The 27,801-nt window shown below is 49.2% G+C and overlaps 1 protein-coding gene across 2 annotated transcripts in view; it reads right to left on the bottom strand.

Moving 5' to 3' along the window:
• The window catches only part of LOC144799440 (uncharacterized), a 121,707-nt gene that overhangs the window by 45,145 nt on the left and 48,761 nt on the right, over positions 1-27,801 (bottom strand). For both annotated transcript variants that reach the window (XM_078670743.1, XM_078670742.1), the window contains exons 6-7: positions 25,155-25,262; positions 7,477-7,575 (exon numbers count right to left, since the gene is read on the bottom strand). In XM_078670743.1, coding sequence (XP_078526869.1) covers positions 7,477-7,575; positions 25,155-25,262 — 207 coding nt within the window. The remainder of the gene's footprint in view (positions 1-7,476; positions 7,576-25,154; positions 25,263-27,801) is intronic.

Below are 27,801 nucleotides of genomic sequence, written 5' to 3'. Positions count from 1 at the left end.
ACGCTCCAGCACCCTCACTGCACACACACAGCCATGTCTAGAAGTAGCACTTCCCCACTAGACACATACATGCCGCATACACCATCTCGCAGCATTCATTCTCACGAGTTCACACATACCAAACTCGAGCCTGCACTCCCCACGCATCAGGAACTACCAGGGACACATACATTCCCCATGCATTCCTATGGGAGGGCAGGCCTATCTCACACACGCACTCAGGGAGCGCAAGCACTTTACACTGCGCCACAGTGTCAAAGTGCGCAAAGACCAGAAATCACTATAATTTAAGGCAAAAAGTTCAGGGGTGAACCTGCCACAAGGCCCAAGTCCAACATCTCTCATATGGCTTGCATGCTTGTAATGGCCACTTCCACCACGACATCAATGCACTTCCAACTTTTCGGAGGGGGATTACTACTGTAGCAGACTAAATCCTTTTGAATGTTAGGATCTGGAGATCGCCCCAGGACATGTAGGCCATAAGTAGAGAAGAAAATGTCCATGACTCTTTGCATCTTAGCACCCAGAGTCTGCTGCCTGTACACCATCCCTTAGGACAGTCCCAAGGAGCTGACATTTTGGCTATAAGTAATAACCGAAGGAACATCCAATGAAATGAGACAAGCATTTCCCCCAATGTTACCTCAAGAATGTATGCCGTGGTTGCCAACTATTGTGGCATGATGATGGAGAATTTGGGTAACCCAAACAGTGTCCTCCAAACCACAAGATGTTATTCCTGAATTGAAGGATTTCTTTCAAAAAGATGACAAAACTGGTTAAAAAGCCTCTAGATTCCAGGAGCAGTTTATCTCGGACTGTAGGTTTGCCAAGGTTACCCGTCTTATTGCCATAAACAAGGTAATAGAGCCAATATCGCTGAACCCAAAGCCCTATATAGAAAAAGTAATGCTTTTTGGCAAATAGTCTGCAACGGAGGCCATCATCTCGCTAAAACCCTAGAGGATCACATAAGGCCAATGGTCCATTTTGAATCATTTCATTACTCCTCACCGTCTCCTTCTCGCACGATGGATCACGCACATCACCAGCAGGGCCCTATTGTTAAGTTATGTTAAAAGTACTTGTTAAGCGCACGTACACCGACGGTTTCATGGCCCGATTGGTTCCCTTACTGCGTTTTCCATGGACAAGTCTGAGACAGCAAGTTTACAAGCACGAGGTGTGCTTTCAGAATCATCTGAAAGCACATGTTTGTGCTCTTAAACCGGATGCATTTCTTTTCTAAAAAGAGCGCGGCTGTGGGGCTGATTGTTTGCCTTTTGAAAGTATTTATGTTGAATGCAGCCTTGGAAGGCCGCTGTGATTTACATAAATACTTTCAAAAGGCCCACAATCAGTTCGCATCCGTGCTGCGTTAAGAAAAGAAATACAGCAAGTTTAAAAGCACCATGTGTGCTTTCAGATGATCCTGGAAGCCCACGCTGTGATTTTAAACTTGCTGCAATGCACGTAGGGCTAAAAGGGTGTTAGCCCTAGTCGTGTGCATCAGCCTGTGTGCTCGGCTGGGCAGGGTCTTGAGTCTTATTTCCGGCACGCTGATTTTTTTCACAGGTCTTTTGCATATTTACATACCTTTGTAAAGCGGTTACCGAAGCTTAGTTTTTTCTGGTTCCAGTACCCCCCATGGCCCCCACTCTGCCGATTCCTTACATTTGTGTTTTACATTTACTGCAGTAGTGTGAGAATGCATTTCATGAAAAGGAATAGAAAGTAGGGTTGCCAAAAGAAAAATGCCACTCATGTGTTGTTTAAAGAGTCTGCAAAGACCTCGTCGTCGCACTAAACATGGTTATAAATAAAAAAAAAGTATGTATTCATTTGTAATGTGACTCTTCTCTCTTTGTTCCCTTTAATTATCAGTCATGGATCATTCAGGCAGCCCAACAACACAATTAAAAGTGCATTCTATAACATTGGCTGTTCGAAGTATGCACAGATAAGTGCTGAAAATAGGCTTTAGGTGACTGCTTATTTTTGTCCCTTCTGGGGGATCAAAATATTGAGCTGGCAACCCTAATCATGAGACTGAAAGTTTGTTGCAGGATCAGCACATGATTTATTCCCTCCACCATCAATCCCTGATTAATACCATAATAGTAATAGTTTAACTTGTATCTGAAACCCTGCGCCGCCATCAATAACCTGCTGAGTTGCTTCAAGTGTCTGGGAATGCACCAGGCATTCAGACAACTCAATCCTCATTCTCGCCCATCACTTTCTCGCTCACCCTGCACTGAAAGCGATCACAACCATCACATTGATCACCAAGCACTCACAGCGATCCCCATGCACTCACACCATTCACTCGCTCGCCCTGCACTCACAGTGATCACTCTGCACTTGCGCTGTTCACTCTGTACCTCACCCTGTAGTCACACGAGCACACTACTCACCCAGCAATCATGTGATACTTTACTCTCCTTTCCCCTCATGGCTCAATCTGCAATCTCACTCAAACAAACCCATCACTAACCATGCATTAATTAGTCCCACTCTGCACCCTCACTCACCCTGCAGTCACTCCTCCTACCCTACTCTCACACTGGTGCATCGCTCATCGTGCACTCACATGGGGACTTCTGCCACCCACACAGCACAGAGGATTAATGTGCCTGCGACCAAGAACATGTACCGTGCAGATCACAGAACTGAGTGTGAGTAAACTATGAGCATTGCTATTAATAAATGAAATGTTTGTCAGATAGGTGCTCTAGAGAGATGGTGGTGAGGGAATTCATGGAGAAGGAGGGAATGGGGGAGGGGGGTCAAAAAAGACTATTGCACAGTGTGCAACTAGTGCTAGGGCTAGCACTGCTGGAGTGTTAGACCCCCCCCGAAGTTCGGGTCTAGTTGCTTAAAAGAAATGAATGCAGTAAGCTTTATATAGTGCAAACTCAACCCAAGAGTATTGGAGCGATATACATGATTTATGTATATACCTGGGGAGTTTCATTGGTTTGCCAATAATCACAGGATGTTACTCTGACCCGAGACTCAAAACCCATCTCTGAAGACGGCAGCACAAGCATTAAGCAAAAATCCCTTCCACAAGAGCAGAAGCATTTTCAATATTATATACAAATTTATGCAACTAACAACCATTGCCAAAGCTAATAGTCCTGGCTAATTGTAGGTGTAACGTTACTTGTATTATACATCTGGATGCAATGATAGAAGAAGCAAAATATCAGTCGGGTGGCACACCATGCAAAGCACAGAACTGCATATATTTATTCAAGCAGCAAAGCTATGGGCAGCTCCCGCTCCCATTCGCCCAACACCGAAAGCACGGACTATCCTGCCTTACCGCCAATCCGTACGACGATACGGCGTATAGTGGTATAATCATTCAGTAATTTGAAATGTTTGTCCTTAACCCGAGACACATTCAAAATTGTCTGTGCAAGAATATTAGTACTCTCCATTTTATTCTCAATTCATTTTATGTCACCTCGGACAACAAATATTCACTCTATTTTTCAGCCCTAAATGGAAATAGATCCGCTCTCCCCTCAATCTCAGCCGCAAGCATCATTTTATAGGCCAAACTTTTATTGCCCATTACGAGTGATTTCGTATGGAACTCAAGGAAGTTATTCTGTGCACTTTACTCCTTCTACCCCTGAGCTCAACAGAAAATGACGAAGATGGATATCTCTACATAGGATCTGGAGGGGAAAGTATAACTGCGGCTGGAGGGCCTCATTGGATAACAATGTTTTATCCTCCTACAGCTGTCTTCATGTTTAAAGTTCTAAATTCATCCAGCAACCGAGCGAGCTGTGATGAACGGCAACAGGAGATGCAGATTATACCTCAACAAAGTGTATTGTTTATGGGGGGGATGGGAGTTGGGTGGATAACGGGGAATCGTTTTTTAAACCGGTTCATATGTGATAATAAACCCGATGGTTTAAATATTGTCATCTTAAAATTAATTGTTTCTATAAAGCCTAGACATAGTTTAATGGCACCCCGAAGGGTAGATAATCGGAGGGAGAAGATTGGACCCATTACCAGAATTCACTACTCAAACCAACAGTAAGACAAAATCAAAGACGGACAAATAATACCTCTTGCTGGTAAAGACAGTCCCCTCTATCTCAAGTGTAGATAAATGGGCATTTGTTGCAGTCAATCCCCACTTTTTGCCCCCTTTTTAGCTACTCGATGCTGATTTTCGACTCTGACAGTGCACTGAGGCCTGCCAACCTGACCTCAGTGCCAGTGCTCATTCCCTAAACCAAAGTAAATGGTACCTCGGGCCGGGTCCTCGGGGCGGCAGCATATCTTATGCCACCCTAAGGGACCCCAATACAAATTCACACGGACTGCCATTGAAGGCTGCGTGACATGGTGTAAACCATGAGTGAAAAGCCGACATGACACACCCCTTTGTGTCATGCCAACGTCATTGAATTTAACATATGAAAGTCACCCCTACAGCAGGCCTTTGAGCTCGGAGGCAGGGGACATAGTACTTTAAGTGAGGACATATCTGCATGAGCAGATGTGCCCCTGCGAGGTTTAGTTCTATGGCGAGATATTACAAGTGAGCAGGAAAGCCAATCAAATCCAATCCAATCCACTTAATTTGGTCATATTAATAAACATAGATCATAAAAGTATACACATACAAAGTAATCAGTCTTTAAAAAGGAGTTAATAAAATCAGCATTTTTAAATATAGATGGCATTTTTGAGTGAAAACTGCTAATTTTCTGTAAGAAAAACTAAGAGGAAGACCAAAGAGGTCGAATGAAGTAGTTATTAGCTAAATTCAGATGTGAATTTTGAAAAGAAACACCAAATTGGTAGAGCTCAATGCTCCAGGGTCCTGATAGCAGGAGCCGGGAAAAAGAACTGAAGTAGCTGCCACTGGCGGTTCATGATGCGATACTGGTGGTCTCTGGATTCTTCAAGGCACAGCTTCTATTTTTAAGACATATAATGGCAGCCTACGGGGCTATTCTGTCCTTTCCTTTCAACTCTATCATAAAAAAGGGTTTAATAGGGGATTATTCTGTGTAAAACACTAAAAAAATCGACCCAAAATTTAGTATACTTGTTTATATTCATGATTAAGATGCGGCTGGTGTAGCCTATATATTTAGGCTGCATTCTTGGTTTTCTATCTCTTAAGTGTCTTGCAGGCCTTCCTGATGAAAGGCGGAAAATGTCCACTTAAGAAGATATATCTAAAGAGGTGCTAAGGGGTCCCCGCGCATGTGCGGGACTATTCAAATGCTTATGACTATCCATGGAAATCCTCTACGACACAACTTGCTTTATACGGTCAGCACTGTTGATATGCACAAAGGTGCGGCTGCAAGAAAAACGCATCTCTGCTAAAAAAGATGCAAAAAAAGAAAAGGGCAGGTTTAGGGAAAAGAGCAAAAACCATTACCCGCTCAAGTGGACTCAGATGGTGTGCACAAACGGAAAATATACCAGAAAAAATTCACCTTCGCAGGACTATGTCAAGAGAAAAAGAAATGATCCATCTAACTTTTAGTGCAAAAAGAAATGGTTCACTTTGAATACGAACGGTAAAGCCGAACTTCCCGGGAGATCACCACCTAGACCTACAATCCCATATTTTATGTTACAGGGAGAAATTAAATTACAGATTAACTCCAAGAAAAGAGCATAAACTGGAGAACATCAAAGCATAAATGTAGTTAAGGACACGGAAAGCCAATATCTCACGGTAGCAAATGATCCAATCTCCTCCTAGTTAATGTCTCTGGAAAAGCACCAACTGTCTGAAACATGCTCCTCTGCAAACCCAGAAGCCTCTGCTGACTACAGACCTATTTCCAGCCTCTGCTCCTGGAAACAACCTTGGAAGAGGAGACCGGTTTGACAAGGAGTACATTTAAAAGAATAACTTGTTTTATCAACTGTGCAATCTTCTGGCATCCCAGAAATCCACATTGATCCTCGCAAGGCTTCCGTTCACGCAGCGGCACACGGGACCGTAGGGATGGACGGCTACAGTTACACAACTTCCATTTTCCACTCCGAGTGGGCTCCCTATTGACAGCAGGTCCACATCTAAACCTGGAGTTTATGTATTAAGTTCACCACGTTTATACCATCCCCACTATCTGTTCAAGAAGTTGGAAACCTCGAGAAGCTCTCTACCACTCTGCAGTTCAGACACTATCCTTCTTGAACTCCTTGCTGCCAGAAATAAATACTGCCTATCCCAGGCTGTTCACTCAATCTCTGGAATTCTATTCCGCCTGCCATCCACCCGAACATTACTCTTACAGTAAACCCAGTTTTGAATGTTTGGTGTGTGTGTGTTTTATTCTCTAGATATCTGCATTCTTGCCTATACCAGAGATTGATCTCAGAATGGGCTGTGTGTGTATATATTTTGATTATTGTTGTAAAGTTTGCAGCCATTGTTATCAACCATGTTTTCTATATAAAGCACCCTGTTGCTCTTGGGCCTTGCATCTACTATATAAAAACACCAGATAAATGCAGCCACCTGTCAGGAGTAAGTCCAGAGACAGATGCAAGACAATAAATTAATTTCTCCAAAGATGTTCCTTTTCCCTCCGAAAGCCCACTATCAAGACATCGGTGATAGCCAAAGAGATGACTGCATTATTGTCTACAACCAGTAGTGCACTTCCACTAAAACAAGTTAACTGAGTTTAACAAGTCCAGAACTGAGCGGAAAGATTGAGACACAATAAGAACAGAAGCGACCACTTAAGAACTCAACTGAATCCACTTAGAGCCAACGATCAGATTCCATATCCAGTACACGACGCCCTCAGCCTTTTGTAGCTAAGCCTCGTGTATCGAGAGCAGGTACTCCCAGGCATCTGCAACATTCTACATATCAATCATAACCCTGAGATGGGCAAGATTCAGACACAAAAACACAAGTTAGATCTCTCAGAATCCAAGTTTTGAAACTCTAATGGCGTAAACCAGCCATTCAGAGCCGAATCCAACCACCTTCAATTCAAGGAAATCTTGAAAATACAAGTGTACAGGCAGTCTTTGGAATAAGGCGGTGCAAGTATCAATGTACAACGGTCGCCTCTTTCAGAACTACTGACACCACTTAATCAGTACGCCCCAAACCTAAGTACTTCACACCCACATTGACACAAACAATGACTTCCTGCTAAGAGACTGTGACAGAGAAAAATCCCCTACACTCAGGCCACGCTAGTACCCTTATGAGAGACAAAATCCCATTCACCCATTCAACTTTCTTGACAACACTACGCATAAAACATATGGAGAACACACGTGTAACAGAGCACTTGGAAGTTGTTGAACGGCAACAAACTTGCACTATATAAAGCTCAGTAAAAAAATAAGAGAAGATCACAGGTTGACAAGGGAGCCACTTTTGATGCGCAAATGTAAAGAGTTTTGTGGAATCTGACACCCGGCAGGAGGGCACAATTTACTCACCAACAGTCCTGCTGACGCTGTCTAATCTCATGCTTTCTTCGTAGTCCAAGAACGAGGTCTCATTCTCGTCTTTTATGCGAAATGTAACGAGCTCATGCCCTGGAATACACAGAAAACATCATGATGCACAGACAGAAATATAACATCTTAAAGCACAAGACTGAAGTGAAGAAAACACAAGGCCCCCATTATGACCAGCCCAGGTTATGGCAACACAAACGGCAACTCCTGTTGCTGCACTTAACACGATTAGACGTTTTGTGATACATATCGGCAGGTGCAACCTGCAGGTATTCATTGTGGGGAAAATGCCCAGTATTTACATGTTGATCCCAAGAAATTCGTAATTGGGGTGCTTATCACACCTGATGAGTTTAGACGAGGCAGAGTCAGATTTTTTCAGGTGCAATAAAATATCACACCAGGTACCAGGCCACGTGTAACGACGGCCTAAGAGGGCAAATGAGTCGAAGGGAAGAAACAAACAGTATTTCTAAGTGACGGAGCAGCGGGAAGGACTCGCCACAAGACGCTTTAAAGACGCTGGTGTTGGAGAAAGGCATCTTTCCAAAGATGGCAAAGGGCCGATGAGGAGGCAGCCTGGACTGTGGGCGTATCTAGTCACATATACAATACTATGGAGGATTCTAGGGTCGGTGTTTGTTCAGAGTCAGGACCTCGGACGTGTGCACCTAAAATCCAAGCGATACCAAGCACGTCTCTCGGATGGCACTGAAAACTGGATCCCAATTCCTAGGCCGTATGAGGCCCTTTCTTATGAGGAAACAAACTGTACAATGCAGTTATGCTACAAAAGGATTCAGGGAGGGCTAGCAAGATGGCCAGCTCATCGTTCACGTGGGCATTGACTTGGTGGCAACACATGCAGCACTTATATATTTGGGGTCACTGGTCTGTCGCCAGGTCATCACCCCAAGGTTCATGCGATACCAGGCCACGGTGATGCAATACCCTGTGGCACCTGTAATCTTCAAGCTGCAGGCCCCCACCTCTTGCTGCACCTGTGAAGTGGCCTCCGTCTCCCAAACAGGCAGGAGACGCTGCATAGTAACCTATCTCCTTAAGACGAGCCTCTGGTGGTGCATCTGTGAACTTGGTGGTGCCTCTGAGACCCCTCCACAAGACTCTGGGTACAGCCTCCTTCAGGGTACACCTCAGGCTCTGGTGCATCTGTCAACTTGGTGGTGCCTCTGAGACCCCTCCACAAGACTCTGGGTACGTTCTCCTCCGTGGTACAACCTTAGGCTCTGGTGCACCTTTTACCCGGGACTCATAAACAATTGACTAGGGTGTGACCCCAGTGACAGTCAGTGGCGGAGAATAGTGTAAGCATTTTACCCTTCACTTTGTTCTTGTTGCAATAGACGCCCTAAGTAAGACGAGTACCCGTTGCTGACTGTGCCACAGGACTCAAGCTACACCTCATTGACAAGATCCAAGCCTGGGGCTGCTCATGTTCTTATGTGAAGGGGACCTAGTATGACAATTTAGGTTCCACTGTCCTACTGGGGAAGGGCCAAGACTGCGTTGCAGTGTTGCAGTGGGTGAAAAACAATGGAATTCCTCCCTCACTCTGTGCATGTGCAATAAAGAGGTCCGTGCACCAAGTACAGTCAGTAAAAGAGCAAAAATAATGAAGTGTTGAGCTCTCACAGTAATGGAGAGACTGAAAACAGTACTAGGCTCCACGAGGACTATTGATCTATTAGCGCAAGTACACAAGTTAGTCTGCTGCGCTGCCAATCATGTCCACTTCTGATCAACGCCCGCGTCCAGCTGCTCCGCTACCAGTATGAGAATCGCGTTTGCCACAGCTATGGGTGAGTCGCACTGCTGCATGCCGGGCTGCTTCAGTCTGCTCCACGGGTGTGGAATACCATCTGCATCCCCTCTCCACAGAAACTAAACAGACCCAATCAGAAACAGTGGCAGTCTCAGTGTGTTACTATAATCATGCCCCCGCCAGCAATGCGCCAATCAAGCGCTGAGAGGCGAGATAGCACTAATGCGTAACCTAGGTCAGGCTCAGCGTGCTCTCCCCGTCCCCTCACCCATGTGGAATAGGAAGCATCAGTGAATTACCCATGTCAGGCTCAGCGTGCTCTCCCCGTCCCCTCACCCATGTGGAATAGGAAGCATCAGTGAATTACCCACGTCAGGCTCGGCGTGCTCTCCCCGTTCTCTGCACCCATGTGACATAGGAAGCATCAGTGAATTACCCACGTCAGGCTCAGCGTGCTCTCCCCGTTCCCTCACCCATGTAAAATAGGAAGCATCAGTGAATTACCCATGTCAGGCTCAGCGTGCTCTCCCCGTCCCCTCACCCATGTGACATAGGAAGCATCAGTGAATTACCCATGTCAGGCTCAGCGTGCTCTCCCCTCACCCATGTGGAATAGGAAGCATCAGTGAATTACCCACGTCAGGCTCGGCGTGCTCTCCCCGTTCTCTGCACCCATGTGACATAGGAAGCATCAGTGAATTACCCACGTCAGGCTCAGCGTGCTCTCCCCGTTCCCTCACCCATGTAAAATAGGAAGCATCAGTGAATTACCCATGTCAGGCTCAGCGTGCTCTCCCCGTCCCCTCACCCATGTGACATAGGAAGCATCAGTGAATTACCCACGTCAGGCTCAGCGTGCTCTCCCCATGCTCTCACCCATGTGACATAGGAAGCATCAGTGAATTACCCACGTCAGGCTCAGCGTGCTCTCCCCGTTCCCTCACCCATGTGAAATAGGAAGCATCAGTGAATTACCCATGTCAGGCTCAGCGTGCTCTCCCCGTCCCCTCACCCATGTGGAATAGGAAGCATCAGTGAATTACCCATGTCAGGCTCAGCGTGCTCTCCCCATGCTCTCACCCATGTGACATAGGAAGCATTGAATATGCTACTTACCAGTATGCATCTGTTCTTGGCATGTAGGGCTGCTAACATTCATATCTAGTGCATAGATCGCCGCCTAGTGTTGGGTCCGGATGATTGCACATTGTTGTCCTGGAAGAGTCTTCGAAGTATCACGAGATAGGTGGCTCCTCCCCTGGACTACAGTGCGCATGGGCATCGGCTCCATCCCCAGATTGTTTTTAGCCATTGTGGCAGAGATGGAGTGAAATAGTGTAAAGGATGTCCATGCTAATGATGAATGCAAGAGAGTGTCTGCAGCCGCTACGGGCACCGGGGAGGAGGGCGGGCGATATGAATGTTAGCAGCCCTACATGCCAAGAACAGATGCATACTGGTAAGTAGCATATTCAGTTCGAGGCATATGGGCTGCTAAATTCATATCTAGTGCATAGAATACACAGCAGTCCCTCCATTAAGGGCGGTTGCCCGTGCCAGCCGCAGAAGCTTGAAAAAGTGTCTTGAGAACAGCCTGTCCCACAGCTGCTTGCTGTTTGGAATGCACATCTACGCAGTAATGCTTGGTAAATGTGTGTGGTGTAGACCATGTGGCTGCTCTACAAATGTCTTCTAAAGGAATGTTCCCCAGGAAAGCCACGGAGGCCCCCAATTTGCGTGTGGAGTGCGCTCTTGGGGGTATTGTTAAAGTGCGTTTAGCCTTTTGATAACAGATTTGAATGCATTTAACAATCCATCTGGCTATTCCTGCTTTGGAAATGGGGTTGCCTTTGTGTTGTGCGGAGAAGGCAACAAAAAGTTGTTGTGTCTTCCTAAAGGGTTGTGTTCTGTCAATGTAGTACATTAGCGCCCTCCTAACGTTTAATGTATGAAGCATTCTTTCTGCTACCGTTTGTGGGTTTTGGAAAAATGCAGGCAGGTCAATAGTTTGGTTGATATGAAACTGTGACACCACCTTAGGAAGGAATTTGGGGTTAGTGCGGAGCACCACCCTGTTAGAATGTATTTGGATGAATGGCTCTTGGACAGTGAGCGCTTGCAGCTCACTAACACGTCTGAGCGACGTGATAGCAACGAGAAAAGCCACCTTCCACGTTAGAAACTGAAGGTCGCATGAGTGCAGTGGCTCGAAAGGTGGGCCCATCAGCCTAGTGAGGACCACATTGAGGTTCCACACAGGAGCTGGTGGAGTTCTAGGAGGAATGACTCGTTTCAGCCCCTCTAGGAAGGCTTTAATGGCAGGCACCCTGAAAACAGAGAGGTGCTGCCTATTCTGGAGATAAGCCGCTATGGCGGATAGATGGATCCGAATGGAAGCGTACGCTAGATTGCATTTGTAAAGATGTAACAAATAGCAGATGATGTTAGGAATGGATGCATCTAGCGGGTTGATATTGTTGTCTGTACAGTAAATGACAAATCGCTTCCATTTTGCAGCATAGCAAGCTCTGGTCGTGGGCTTCCGTGCCTCCCGGATGATGGCCGTGCATTCAGGAGGCAGGTTGAGGTAGCCAAATTCTAAGACCTCAGGAGCCAGATCGCCAGATTGAGCTGTTGCGGATCTGGATGCTGAATGTCGCCATGGTTCTGCATCAAGAGGCTGGGTGTGAGATGCAGCCTTTGATGCGGTACCACAGAAAGTTCCAGAAACGTGGTGTACCATGGTTGGCGTGCCCATGTTGGAGCAACCAGGATGAGAGTCACCGAGTGTTGCTTTAGCTTTTTTGCCACCAGCGGAATGAGAGGCGCTGGGGGAAAAGCGCACGCAAATTTGCCTGACCAGTTCATCCATATCGCATTCCCCTGCGATTCCGGGTGAGGGAACCTGGCGGCAAAGCTTTGGCATTTTGCGTTTTCCCTTGTGGTAAACAGGTCTATCTCTGGATGACCCCACTGCTGGAAGTACGGGTGGAGTACTGATGGATGTATCTCCCACTCGTGCATTTGATGGCTGTATCTGCTGAGCAGATCCGCCATCTGATTGTCCTTGCCGGGGAGGTGTTCCGCCATGAGGAAAATGTTCCTCTGAATGGCCCACTTCCACATGCTCTGAGCCAGATGAGACAGCTGTGGTGAGTGAGTACCTTGAAAAACACAATCTATTGCAGGGCTAGAGGGATGTTTATAGACCAAGCCTAAGTATTATCCCCCGTAGGAATCAACAAACAACTACAAACTTAGGGGTCTAAATGGGGATTCAACCGTAATCCTCTGCTCGTCATCACCTTATCAATAGTACAAGGGTACGAACACAATAATAATACTAACAAACCAGATCACAAGATGTGAAGAACCAGTAACGTGAGTCACCCCTGGTGTAGGATTCCCATCAACAGTCTTGTAATGATCAATATTATCATTTGGTAGTCCTTATCGGGTATTGTGTCTCTAGATCATTGAGACCGGCATACCCAGATAACCAGATACGGGGTAGCGACCCACAATCACTCGGTACTACCACATGGTGTTGATGTGATGGGAAGTGCAGTGTAAACATAAAGTATAAGTGGTGATCTTAAAAAAGGATAGGGAACTCAACCCAGAAAGCTTTAATAATTGTTGGCCCCTTCCTTAATAAAAACAAGAACAGTATAATATCGTCATCGCAGTCCAAACAAATAGCTGTGAGGAGACCAACATGTTTCAGCCACTAAGGGATAACTCCTTCGGCTTTCGTCAGGGTCTCTGTTCTATAATAATACTACTGCATTGGTTGTGAATAAAGTGTGAAAAATTAGGAAAAAACACACAAGTGAAAACCAGTAAAGGATATAATGTTCCTTCGACTGTGTCAACTCCTCTCTTCGGCACCTGGTTAATTATGTACTGTATAGGGAGGACAAACATACAGGAAAATCACACTCCGCTACCCTGGTCTATAGAAAACATAATAAATTGTTTCACAAAAATGTAACAGCTTGCTTACTCACCCAGAATATCCGGGGAGTGGACCTCACCTCTTCCTGGACCTGGCTCAGGATATATGAGACCCCGCTCTACAATAACAGAAACCAACTGCGTAAAATACAAAAACCAGATGACCAGACATGAAGCTGCTCTGGCGATGTATATATCTACGTAATCCACGGTATTCTGTACATGGAGTGAATTAACGCCCATCAATAGGTTCACAAACCACCCACTATCCACCTCCCTGTCAACTACAGGCTAAACTAAAAATGGTTTACAAAACTTCTTATGTACAACATATGGCTAGCACAATGGCAAACACCTAATATCAGGTTAGCAACACAGGTAATCATACCTGTCCGTCGGTATCTCCGGCCGTGACTGAGTCAGGGGGAGGCGCAGTCACCCGTGAGCTCTGGCTTCTTAACTGTTAGGCTGAGCAACACACAGCCAATCGATACCGGTACGGGAGGGGCTGGCCCGATCGCCGCCTCCCCAAAGATCACTTGTAACATATCTATCATTAGTATCCACCTACCGCTTATCTACTTAATAATGCCCGCTGATGGTCTCAGGAGCTGATAATATCCCTGTCCTGGCAGTGCCCTGTCCCACAGGCATTCACATCCACGCGCGCGAGCTCTCGCGAGCATGGCCGGTATGGAACTACAGAATGACGTCACGTCATTCGTAAATGTAGTTCTTTCAAAGAGGGGTACTTCCGCATTACTGGTCAGTTCGTGGCAAGACGCTGTAACTCACAGACCGCGTCATGCCCCGACCCGCCCTGATAGTACACATGCCTGATCACAGTACTACCCACTAGAGGTGTACGGACTTACAAATAGGCCGTTTTTGGAAGTGCCCTCTCACGCGCTCGTTCACGGCCGCTTGCGACGTCCGTCCTTTGGCATTGGCGGTATAGAACTACAGGATGACGTCATGTCATTCGTGATTGTAGTTTTTTAAGTTTTTTGTGATATAACAGACTAACGCATTGGTAGTAAGTCCACGGCAGGACACAATTATTCCCAACTAGCGTCTCATATGTAGTTTAATGCAACAGAATAACAAATTGCTATTTAATCATGGCAAAGCGCACTGGCTGTCAGATGGTGCACTACTGGGTCAAACATTAGTAATGACGTGTAAAGAAGCACACAAACCGCTCCAAAGAGGTTGCTCAAATCAGCATGCAATTTATACCGGGATTAAACAGGGAGTATTCGTCAAATAGCGGACCCCTATCCTTTAAAGGTTCGTTCGCTATAAACAACTACCTTGGTAACAGGGCTCGCCGTCATAAGTGCCAGAAAATGCTGAGTAAGCCGCCAAACTACCCTGCCATACGGGCAACGTTGGAAATAGGTATACCTGATAAAGAGCATCAAACCACAGGCGAAGTGCTCTTAAGACAATCAATAAGTGGTAGGCTAAAGATGGCCAACTAGTGTATTACCCTCAAAGGAAGAATCATGTTATATCCAAGGACAAATCCTGATGTACTCTGTCAAGGGTATGTCCCACGCATAACCCTATATTCATACATGGATAGAGATATCGGGAACTCAGGACAAGGCGAACCACGGAATATCATCGTTCAGCCCTTGTCTGTCTGTCCCCAATTTGAACACCCACTTTTGTTCCCGAATAAAAAGATATCTAGACACATCACTCACATGTGGTGGAATGTGTGGTTTCTCAAGAACATGCCATTTAAAGTCTGTCTCGGCATGATTACATGTGATAAAGTGCTTGGTAAGTTTAGAGATATCTTTCTTACAGCGGAAAGTACTTCTGTGTTCCTGCATCCTCACACGCACCTTTCTCGTGGTCATGCCCACGTATCTTTCATTACACGTGCAAGTGATGAGGTAGATCAAGTTGGTGCTGTTGCAGTTTGTAAACTGCCGCAGCTCCCAAGGCTTATCTGTACCAATGTCCACGCTCGTGATTTTAGTTGTTAAAGGGCAAATAGAGCAACCCCCGCAAGGATGGTGCCCTACCACCGGCGGGAGATCCCATAGTGTGCCTAGCTCTCTCCTGGGTGTGGCTTTGGGTCGTGTGTGTACCAAACGGTCCCTCAGGTTAGTTGAGCGTTTGAAGGCAAAAAGTGGGAGGGGAATCTTTTCTTTGCCACTGTTCAGAATTCTCCAGTGCTTTTTAATCACTTTTTGAACATAGTTCGATTTAGTGTTGAAAGTGCGCACTAGGGTGAGCCGATCCAGTGGTGGTTTCTCTGTACGTGGTTCCAAAAGCGCATCACGATGATTGTTAGCTGCTCGTTTGTATGAACGTTGGACCAATTTCTTTGGGTAGTGCCTCTCTCTCAACTGTTTAGAAAGCTCCTCTGCATGGCGTTTGAAAGTTTCAGGGGTAGAACAGTTCAGATGAACTCGAAGAAACTGTCCAAAGGGCAGATTATCCCTCAGTGACTTTGGGTGTTGACTTTCATACAGGAGCAATGAATTCCTTGCCATTGGCTTTTTGTACAATTCACTCTCCAAACCCCTCGAGGTGCTGTAAATCGAGAGATCCAAGAAGGGGAGTCTGTCTTTGCTCATTTCCATCGTGAAACTGAGGTAATTGTTCTTGCTGTTGAGCCATTGATGAAACTGTATGACTGATTCACTAGTCCCTCTCCACACCATCAGAATGTCATCAATATATCTTTTCCACCAAATAATGGATGGAAAAAAGGGGTTGGTGGGATGCAGAACTGTGGTCTGTTCAAATTGATGGACATATAAATTCGCCAGCGAAGGGGCAAAAATACTGCCCATGCTGGTCCCAGAGACTTGGTGGTATATCTGGTCCTCGTACATAAAGAAGTTTTCTTTCATGGCTATGGTAGCCAGAGCCATAATAAACGGTACTGGAGTAATGGAGTCCAGTTCCGATTCGCCCAGGATGGACCTGATGGTATCCAGGGTCGCATCCTGGGGAATGGAGGTATACAGGGACTCAACGTCCAGAGAGACAAGATAATCTGTCTCTCGATCAAACACAATCTCGGGAATCACTCTCAGGACATCCGCAGTGTCCTTAAGGAACGTAGGCATCATGCTGACCAAGGGTTTGAGAAAGTAGTCAGCAAACGCTGAAAGCGGTTCAAGTAATGAGCCCTGGCCTGAAATTATGGGCCTCCCTGGAGGCGGTCTCTGTGGCTTATGCACCTTAGGTAGGGTGTAAAAATAAGGCATGATAGGATGCTTAGCCTGCAGGAATAATGCCTCTGCGGGGTGATCCAGCCTTCTGCTAAGGCTTCTTCAACCAGGACTTTAATCTCCCTCGTCAGTCTGGGAGTAGGGTCAATAGTCAGTGGACGGTAGGCATCGCTGTTGCTCAACTGACGGAGACACTCTGCCCTATAAGTGTCTACATTTTGGACCACAATGGAGCCCCCTTTATCGGCGGGCTTCACAATTATAGTACCATCTTTGGTCAATGTTTTCAGACCCTGTCTCTCTGCAGTGGTGAGATTATTATACCGTGATCTGGAACTGTACTGTATGAGATCTAAATCATTCTTCACAGCTAGTTCGAAAGTGAGGACTTGAGTCGGTATGGCATGTGAGGGAGGTGAAAAAGTAGATTTGTTCCTCAAACCTGTATTGGTATCCTTCTCCTCCTCTGATTCCTCAGAGTTCTTGTTTTTGAAGAAATAATGGAGCCTCAGTTTCCGGAAAAACTGTGCTAATTCCATTTGTAGGACAAATGGATCGCCCTCATCAGTAGTCACAAAGCCTAGGCCCTTATTCAGCACAGCTTCCTCTATGTCTGTTAAAGTTCTTGAACTGAGATTGACCACCAAGCTCTGTTTAGGTTCAATTATTGTTCTTGAGCATTCCTTCTCGTATGACTCCGAGTTCCTGCATGGGGGCCTGTTGTATCCTCCCATTGGACCTGAGGTTGTCCCTGTGCCGGTCTTCTTTTGCCCCGTGACCGTCTGGGGCCACGCGCTAAAAAAGGCTGGCTATTAAAGTTTTGGAAACCTGGAAACGGGCCCATCGGTGGCGCAAAATTACCTGGATAGCCCCAGGGTCCTGGAGGCCACCACGATTGGCCGGGCATGTTGTACTGGCCCCTGTAGTTCTGTGATCTACCTCCTCTGCCTCGGTTGTTACCGGCGTTGGAAGGTTGATTGCTGGCCTCTGAATCACTTCCTGTCTCTGAACTTGATCCTGAGTAGTTGGATCCATACACTCTCCCTCTCTTATTGAAATCAGGAGCTTTGTAATTAATCGCTGGTGTAGGGATAAACAGTTTCCAAATTAAACTTGGCCAGGTCTTTCTTGAACTTCTCAAGTTTAGTCTGAAGTATCGAATCAGCAAATTCTTTGTTGGCTTTATCTGATTCGTCTTTGTTTTTTTTGAAGGTGGCACTAATGGTGGCCTTAATTTTGCCCTCCAACACCTGTATTTCTACTAAAATGGGTCGCTACCCCGTATCTGGTTATCTGGGTATGCCGGTCTCAATGATCTAGAGACACAATACCCGATAAGGACTACCAAATGATAATATTGATCATTACAAGACTGTTGATGGGAATCCTACACCAGGGGTGACTCACGTTACTGGTTCTTCACATCTTGTGATCTGGTTTGTTAGTATTATTATTGTGTTCGTACCCTTGTACTATTGATAAGGTGATGACGAGCAGAGGATTACGGTTGAATCCCCATTTAGACCCCTAAGTTTGAAGTTGTTTGGTGAGTGAGTACCTCCCTGTTTTTGGATGTAGTACATGGCTGTCATGTTGTCCGTCCGGATCAACACGACTTTGTTGCACAAATGTACCTTGAAGGACTTCATCGCCATGAAGATTGCCATCAATTCCAGGTAGTTGATGTGCAACTTCTGTTGTTGTGTGGACCACAGTCCCTGCACCGTGTAGTGGAGCACATGAGCTCCCCACCCTTGGAGAGATGCGTCCGTTGTCAGGATAATCTGTGGCACAGGCTCTTGGAACGGTCATCCCTTGCAAAGGTTGTGTGGATTCCACCAATGCAGAGAGTTGTATGCCCGACCGGTCACCAACACTAGGTCCGTCAGTTGTCCCCGAGCCTGTGTCCACTGATTCGCCAAGCATTCTTGGAGAGGACGCATGTGCAACCTCGCGTGCGGGACTATGAAAATGCAGGAGGCCATCATGCCTATCAACTGCATGAACACTCTCGCTGGCAGGGAGTGTTGCGGTCTGAACCTCTGGATCAGTGACTGAATGCTGTTGATCCTGGCTGGGTTTGGCTGAGCCATAGCAGTCAGGGTGTTTATTGTCGCGCCCAGATACTGCCGCACATGGGCTGGTTGAAGGTGCGACTTTGGGTAGTTGAGCGAGAACCCCAAACTGTGCAGGAGTTGAATAGTGTGGGACATGTCCGCGGCGCACTGTTGTTCCGACTTTGCTTGAACAAGCCAGTCGTCTAGGTACGGGTAGACGTGTATGTTCTGCCTTCTGAGGTGCGCCGCCACTGTCGCCAGACACTTTGTAAACACTCTGGGGGCAGTAGTTACCCCGAAGGGTAGGACTTTGAACTGATAGTGCCTGTTTTGAATGGTGAACCGGAGGTACCGTCTGTGGGATGGGTGGAGTGGGATGTGGAAATAAGCATCCTTGAGGTCTAAGGTTGCTAGGAAGTCCCCTTGATTTAGCAGGGGTAGAATTTGTTGCAGTGTTAGCATGTGAAAATGTTCTGACAGTATGTACATGTTGAGGGGGCGTAGATCCAGAATAGGTCTGAGGGATCCGTCCTTTTTTGGGATGAGGAAGTACAGGGAATAGACTCCTGTGCCTTCCTCTTCCACTGGTACGAGCTCGATTGCACCTTTTTGCAGCATCACCAAGACTTCCTGCTGCAATAAGTGCAAGTGCTCTGCCGACATAGGACGGTGCCTTGGGGGAATGTTGGGAGGAGTGGACGTTAACTCCAAACAGTAACCGTATTGGATACGTTTTCGCACCCACCTGTCTGTAGTGATGGATGTCCAGACTGGCAGGAACTGCTGGAGTCTCCCCCCGACAGGTGTTGGATGGTCGGGGGGCAGTGACAGAGAGTCACTGTTTATTGGAGGAAGAGGAACGTGAGTCGTTGTTTCCTCTGCCCCTGCCCTTGGCACTGTTACCTCTGTATCCTCCTCTACCCTGCTTGGGGTAGGAGGATTGTGCAGTTCCCTTTGAAAATTGTGATTGTTGACCCAAGTGTCCTCTGGTAACACCACGTGCTCCTGAGCGACGAAAAGTGCCGCCCCAGAACTGTTGTGACTGAAGTGCCCCCATGGACTTAGCAGTCTCGTTGTCTTTCTTAATCTTTTCAAGTGTGGTGTCTACATCTGGGCCAAACAGTCTGTCAGGATTGACGGGCTGGTTGAGGATAGTAGTTTGGATGTCAGGCTTAAATCCAGATATACGAAGCCAAGCTTGTCGCCTCAGCATGACGCTAGTGTTAATTCCCCTAGCCGCTGTGTCAGCCACATCAAGTGCACATTTTATTGCAGCGTTTGATATAAGCTTTCCCTCTTGTATGAGCATTTGTGCTGCTTCTTTATACTCATCAGGTAGATGTTGAAGGAGCTGTTCTAGGGTGTTGTAATGCGCCCTATCGTAACGCGCCAACAGTGCCTGTGTGTTCGCTATACGCCATACATTGGCAGCCTGCGCAGCCACCCTTTTGCCAGATGCCTCAAGCACTTTCGACTCCTTGTCAGGGGGAGGAGCTTCACCCGTAGTTTGGGAGTTTGCCCTTTTGCGGGCATTGGCGACCACCAACGAGTCTAGAGGCAACTGTCCTCTAATATATGCAGGATCTCCAGGTGCTGGCCTGTATTTTTTCTCGATACGTGGGTTCACCACTCTTGCCCTGGTTGGTTCCTTAAAGATCTCTGGGGCATGTTTAAGGACACCTTTGAGCATAGGAAGAATTTTTACTGTTCTTTCTGAGACAGAGAAAGTGTCAAACAGGAAATCTTCCTCCACCGGGTCAGCATGCATGTCCACATTATGATTTCCCGCTGCCCGTTCGATTAAAGCATTAAATGCTGCAGAATCCTCCGTTGGAGATGTACGTGGCCCAAAACCTTGTGGATCTTGTACCACCTGCTGGCTACCTTGGTCCCCAGTGTCGTCATATGTGTCCTGCTGAACATCAGGGTCATTGTCCACTGGGAAATTGTATTGGTCGTCTTCCTCATCATCCTCTCCCCCTGATTGGTTTGGGGAAGGTGATGGACTTCTTCTGGGTGGTGGTAGGATAGGCTCAATAAGGGCAGGAATGTCCTGTGCTGGCTTCTTTTTCTTCAGTGGAATAACATAGGATTCCAGTGGTTGGGAAGTGATCTTCCTTTTGTAAAGGGTCAGTTTCCCTGTTTGGGCATTGATGTAATGCTCAGAGTCTTGTTCCGAGGCTTGAAGCGTCGAAGGAGCCGAAGTCTTTGGCACCGATTTAGGTGCAAATGCCTTTGGTGGCACCTTTGGTGGAAGAGTGTAAATAAGCTTGGTTGATGACTTTTGAGGAGTGTCAACCTCTTTCGGAGCCGATGTCGTGGGAGCCGCCGACAAAGTCTTGTCTCGAATCCTTTTCAGGGAGTCGGTGACTTGTTTAGTGAAGGAGGCGGAGGGTGTTGAAGCCGACGTTCGGTGTCCGGTGGCGTCGGAGTCCCTCGGTGTCGACGGTATTTGCGTCGACGATTCTTCAGCTGCAACGTGGCGCGGCTCCGTTGTAGGCTTTGGCGCCGATGCCGATGCTGCATTTCCGACATCTTTGTGCCGATGCGTAGTGGCTGCGGCCTTTGGGTCGTGGCCTGTAGTCGATTTATGTTTGACGGGGCGTTTAGTTGACGGCGCCGTAGGAGCGTCTGAAGGCGTGTGAACAGACTTCGACGTCCGTGCCGGAGCAACAGAGGCCGACTCTTGACGGACGGCCTTTTTGGAGGAGGAGTCCTTGTGCACCTTCTGCGGCGCTGTTGGCTCGATAACCTTCTTCGACTTCTGTGGACCGGAGGTGGACGGAGTCGATGAAGGAGCAGGCTTTGATATTTTTTGTGGGACGTCGGCCATCTTAGATGTTGTCGAGTCCGTTAGTTTCAGTTTCGTTTTCTGCTGGACGTCGGCCATTTTAGGTGTTGTCGAATCCGCTGGTTTCGGTTTCGAGTTTGCCTGGACGTCGGCCATCTTGGGTGTTGTAGAAACCGAAGTTTTCGGTTTCGGTTTCGATACGGTGGATGGCGGCTCCGTTTGAGTGTCCGTGGCCGGGCTAGAATGCGGGGCCGGGGATAGCGGTGCAGGGTCGTGGGTAAGGCAGAGTGGCGATCCCGTGACCTGAGCCTGTGTAATATAGACGTCGGGGCATAGCTCTTCCTCTGAGCTATCTTCCGCGGCCCAAAAAACTTCTTCGTCGTCCCCTACCTCCTCGACGTATTCAATGTCCTGGTCCTGTCCTTCGACCTGTTCCTCGGGATCGGACTGGACCTCCGTCGACGGTGGCGAAATTTGGAGGTGATGGCTACCGCCTTCCTCCGCAGGGTCGTCGAATATGTTGTCGGGTGCCGGTGTCGCTCGCTGGGCCTCGAGGCGCGCCGCGCGCCGATGCTCGAGCGTCTTCTTCGACCTGAATTTTGAGCAGGCCATGCAGTCGTCTTCGTTGTGGTCCGGTGACAGGCATTTATTACAGATCGGATGCACATCGATGTGTGGATATTTGGATCCACAGACGGGGCAGAACTTAAACGGGCTCCGCTCCATGTTAAGGTCGTCGTGTCTTGCTGCGACGAGAGGGCCTCGAAGTGCGAAGAGTAACTATACTCCGTAGATTTCCGGCTCAGAGAGTCGGACGACGCTCGAGACCGTGCGCAAACAATACCGACGCTGGTAACGAAGGCCTTTTGGCCTTAAGAACAAAGTTTATCGGTTCCGACACGGAGACGTCGAGAACCACATCCGAACCCAATGGCGGAAAAAAACAATCTGGGGATGGAGCCGATGCCCATGCGCACTGTAGTCCAGGGGAGGAGCCACCTATCTCGTGATACTTCGAAGACTCTTCCAGGACAACAATGTGCAATCATCCGGACCCAACACTAGGCGGCGATCTATGCACTAGATATGAATTTAGCAGCCCACATGCCTCGAACCAGTGAATTACCCACGTCAGGCTCAGCGTGCTCTCCCCGTTCCCTCACCCATGTGAAATAGGAAGCATCAGTGAATTACCCATGTCAGGCTCAGCGTGCTCTCCCCGTTCCCTCACCCATGTGAAATAGGAAGCATCAGTGAATTACCCATGTCAGGCTCAGCGTGCTCTCCCCGTTCCCTCACCCATGTGGAATAGGAAGCATCAGTGAATCACCCATGTCAGGCTCAGCGTGCTCTCCCCATTCCCTCACCCATGTGGAATAGGAAGCATCAGTGAATTACCCACGTAAGGCTCAGCGTGCTCTCCCCGGTCTCTGCTCCCATGTGACATAGGAAGCATCAGTGAATTACCCACGTCAGGCTCAGTGTGCTCTCCCCGTCCCCTCACCCATGTGGAATAGGAAGCATCAGTGAATTACCCACGTCAGGCTCAGCGTGCTCTCCCCGTCCCCTCACCCATGTGGAATAGGAAGCATCAGTGAATTACCCACGTCAGGCTCAGCGTGCTCTCCCCGTCCCCTCACCCATGTAAAATAGGAAGCATCAGTGAATTACCCATGTCAGGCTCAGCGTGCTCTCCCCGTCCTCTCACCCATGTGACATAGGAAGCATCAGTGAATTACCCATGTCTGGCTCAGCGTGCTCTCCCCGTTCCCTCACCCATGTGAAATAGGAAGCATCAGTGAATTACCCATGTCAGGCTCAGTGTGATCTCCCCGACCCCTCACCCATGTGGAATAGGAAGCATCAGTGAATTACCCACGTCAGGCTCAGCGTGCTCTCCCCTTCCCCTCACCCATGTGAAATAGGAAGCATCAGTGAATTACCCACCTCAGGCTCAGCGTGCTCTCCCCGTCCCCTCACCCATGTGGAATAGGAAGCATCAGTGAATTACCCACATCAGGCTCAGCGTGCTCTCCCCGTCCCCTCACCCATGTGAAATAGGAAGCATCAGTGAATCACCCACGTCAGGCTCAGCGTGCTCTCCCCGTTCCCTCACCCATGTAAAATAGGAAGCATCAGTGAATTACCCATGTCAGGCTCAGCGTGCTCTCCCCGTTCCCTCACCCATGTAAAATAGGAAGCATCAGTGAATTACCCATGTCAGGCTCAGCGTGCTCTCCCCGTTCCCTAACCCATGTAAAATAGGAAGCATCAGTGAATTACCCATGTCAGGCTCAGCGTGCTCTCCCCGTTCCCTCACCCATGTAAAATAGGAAGCATCAGTGAATTACCCACGTCAGGCTCAGCATGCTCTCCCCGGTCTCTGCACCCATGTGAAATAGGAAGCATCAGCGAATTACCCACGTCAGGCTCAGTGTGCTCTCCCCGTCCCCTCACCCATGTGAAATAGGAAGCATCAGTGAATTACCCATGTCAGGCTCAGCCTGCTCTCCCCGTCCCCTCACCCATGTGAAATAGGAAGCATCAGTGAATTACCCACGTCAGGCTCAGCATGCTCTCCCCGTTCCCTCACCCATGTGACATAGGAAGCATCAGTGAATTACCCACGTCAGGCTCAGCGTGCTCTCCCCGTTCTCTCACCCATGTGAAATAGGAAGCATCAGTGAATTACCCACGTCAGGCTCAGCGTGCTCTCCCCGGTCTCTGCTCCCATGTGAAATAGGAAGCATCAGTGAATTACCCACGTCAGGCTCAGCGTGCTCTCCCCGGTCTCTGCTCCCATGTGAAATAGGAAGCATCAGTGAATTACCCACGTCAGGCTCAGTGAATTACCCACGTCAGGCTCAGCGTGCTCTCCCCTCACCCATGTGAAATAGGAAGCATCAATGAATTACCCACGTCAGGCTCAGCGTGCTCTCCCCGTTCCCTCACCCATGTGACATAGGAAGCATCAGTGAATTACCCACGTCAGGCTCAGCGTGCTCTCCCCGTTCCCTCACCCATGTAAAATAGGAAGCATCAGTGAATTACCCACGTCAGGCTCAGCGTGCTCTCCCCGTCCCCTCACCCATGTGGAATAGGAAGCATCAGTGAATTACCCACGTCAGGCTCAGCGTGCTCTCCCCGTCCCCTCACCCATGTGGAATAGGAAGCATCAGTGAATTACCCACATCAGGCTCAGCGTGCTCTCCCCGGTCTCTGCACCCATGTGAAATAGGAAGCAACAGTGAATTACCCATGTCAGGGTCAGCGTGCTCTCCCCGGTCTCTGCACCCATGTGGAATAGGAAGCATCAGTGAATTACCCACGTCAGGCTCAGCGTGCTCTCCCCGTTCCCTCACCCATGTGAAATAGGAAGCATCAGTGAATTACCCATGTCAGGCTCAGCGTGCTCTCCCCGTCCCCTCACCCATGTGGAATAGGAAGCATCAGTGAATTACCCACGTCAGGCTCAGCGTGCTCTCCCCGTCCCCTCACCCATGTGAAATAGGAAGCATCAGTGAATTACCCACGTCAGGCTCAGCGTGCTCTCCCCGTCCCCTCACCCATGTGACATAGGAAAAATCACTGAATTACCCACGTCAGGCTCAGCGTGCTCTCCCCGTCCCCTCACCCATGTGACATAGGAAGCATCAGTGAATTACCCACGCCAGGCTCAGCGTGCTCTCCCCGTCCCCTCACCCATGTGAAATAGGAAGCATCAGTGAATTACCCACGTCAGGCTCAGCGTGCTCTCCCCGTCCCCTCACCCATGTGACATAGGAAGCATCAGTGAATTACCCACGCCAGGCTCAGCGTGCTCTCCCCGTCCCCTCACCCATGTGAAGTAGGAAGCATCAGTGAATTACCCATGTCTGGCTCAGCGCTGCTCTCCTCCATCTCGGCTCCCATGTGGTCAATGAAAATGGTCGCGGGCTCGTCATCATTTGCCAGATGAACATCAGCGTTGACAAATCCTGCGTAAGAAGAAAAAACGTACTCAAAAAATAAAGTAAATGTGAGTTTGAACGTTGCAAAAGTCAAGCTTTAAATAACCTAAAAGTTTTTCGTATATGGGGCCTGATTTAAGAAATCACAATTTGCGACCAGTATTGCTGCAACTAGTGAACTGTTCTCAGGACACCCCCGCGCCGCACGGCCCCCAGCTGTGTGTGTGCCCCCTCGTGTGCCAGCTGCTGCTCGCAGCCTCGTTCTGCCTGGCTCCCTAGCTGCCGCCTCACTGTACTGTCCCCCAGCTGTTTCGCTTTAATTTTCTGTTAAACTTGTAGTATTTTGTGCTTCTTTTCTGTTTAAAATTGTTGTAGTGTGTGCTTATTCCCGTTCTGCCGCCTGCCCCGCTCTCCGCTTCCCGCCGCCGTCCTCGCGGCCACGCCCCCTTTCCGTGTTCTCCCCGCTCCCGCCTCCCAGCTGCTCCTCCCTCCCACTTGTCCTTAAATGGCAACCGCGCAGCGCAGGTGAGTGTGAACTGTTCTCAGGACACCCCCGCGCCGCACGGCCCCCAGCTGTGTGTGTGCCCCCTCTTGTGCCGGCTGCTGCTCGCAGCCTCGTTCTGCCGTTCTGCCTGCCTCCCTAGCTGCCGCCTCACTGTACTGTCCCCCAGCTGTTTCGCTTTAATTTTCTGTTAAACTTGTAGTATTTTGTGCTTCTTTTCTGTTTAAAATTGTTGCAGTGTGTGCTTATTCCTGTTCTGCCGCCTGCTCCGCTCTCCGCCGCCGTCCTCGCGGCCACGCCCCCTTTCCGTGTCCTCCCCGCTCCCGCCTCCCAGCTGCTCCTCCCTCCCACTTAGCCTTAAATGGCGACCGCGCGGACGCGCAGCGGGTGCGCCGATTGTACGCCGAAGGCGCGCCAAAGGCAAGTCCGTCTGCGTCCGTCCGCGCCTGGACCGCGCCCAGTGCCAGGACCCCTGGCCCCCGCCGATGCAAGACGACCCGACGGACCTATGCCGCCGCCGCCCTCAACGCACTCAATGCCGGCCGGAACCCCGCTTGCTGCCGGGCCACCCCGAAATGCACCCACGGACCCTTCACCTGCCAATCCTGCAAGTTCTCCTGCACCCGGACCTGCACAGCACCTGCCAAGCCGAGCACAAGCAGCAACCTCCTGAAGTGCAACACCCGCTCCGTCCACAGACACGCCGTGGAACTCTGGAACCTCCTCGACACAACATCACCAGACATCGCCTTCCTCACGGAAACCTGGATGAACGCCTCCTTAGCCCCCGACATCGCCGTCGCCATCCCGGACGGGTACAAGATCATCAGGAGGGACCGCGTCAACCAGACCAGAGGAGGCTTCGCCATCGTCCACAAGACCAGCATCCGCATCACGACTGACTCCAACGACACCTTCGCCGCCGCCGAGCACCTCCACTTCCAGATACACACCGACCCAAAGACGACCCTCAGAGGCACCCTCGTCTACAGACCCCCGGGACCACGCACACAATTCAGCGAAGACATCACGGACTTCATCAGCCGGCACGCCCTCCCCTCCGCCGACTACATCCTCCTAGGGGACCTCAACTTCCACCTGGAGAACAACAAGGACCGCAACACCGCCGCCCTGCTGGACAACCTCGCCAACCTCGGACTCAAGCAACTGGTCAACACCCCCACCCACTACGCCGGCCACACGCTTGATCCCGTCTTCTCATCCAGCAAGCACATCACCTTCAGCCACTCCACCGGACTCCACTGGACTGACCACAGCTGCGTCCACTTTAGCTTCAGAAGAACCGCGGCCCACCACCACCCGCAACAGGTCCCTCACAGAAGCTGGAGCAAGATCACCGCCGACCAGCTCACCACCTCCCTCAGCCAGAACCCACCCGCCAGCACAACGGACCCCAACGAAGCAGCCCGCAACTTCACGCAGTGGCTGACTGCCTGCGCCGACGACCTCGCACCACTGAAGAACCCTCCCAGCAGACCCAGAAGCAAGAAGGCCTCCTGTTTCACCGAAGAACTCAAGGACTCCAAGAAGAACTGCCGCACCCTCGAGAAAGCCTGGCTCCGGGACCAGACCACAGACAACATGACCGCCCTCAAACACGCCACCCGCAGGCACCACCAAGCTTATCCGCACCACCAAAAAGAAATCACTGAAGGAACGACTGGACAACAACGCCCACGACAGCGAGGAACTCTTCAGCATCGTCAAAGAGTTCTCCAACCCCAGCACCGGCAACAACGACATCACTCCTTCACAAGATCTCTGCGACTCCCTCGCCTCCTTCTTCCACCACAAGATCGCCGACATCCACAACAGCTTCGGCGCGCCATCCACGCACCCAACCGCCGAACCAACGCCCCCCACCGCCACCCTCCGCACCTGGACCACGGTGACCACCGAAGACACAGCCCGCACGATGAACACCATCCACTCCGGATCACCAACCGACCCCTGCCCCCACCACGTCTTCAACAAGGCCGACTCCACCATCGCACCCCAACTCCGGAACATCATCAACACCTCCTTCAACACCGCCACCTTCCC

This window comes from Lissotriton helveticus, chromosome 12 (assembly GCF_964261635.1).
Source record: "Lissotriton helveticus chromosome 12, aLisHel1.1, whole genome shotgun sequence".
NCBI classification, from domain to species: Eukaryota; Metazoa; Chordata; class Amphibia; order Caudata; family Salamandridae; genus Lissotriton; species Lissotriton helveticus.
Note: the sequence above shows the minus strand (reverse complement) of the source record. Positions and strands in the feature narration are given on the sequence as shown.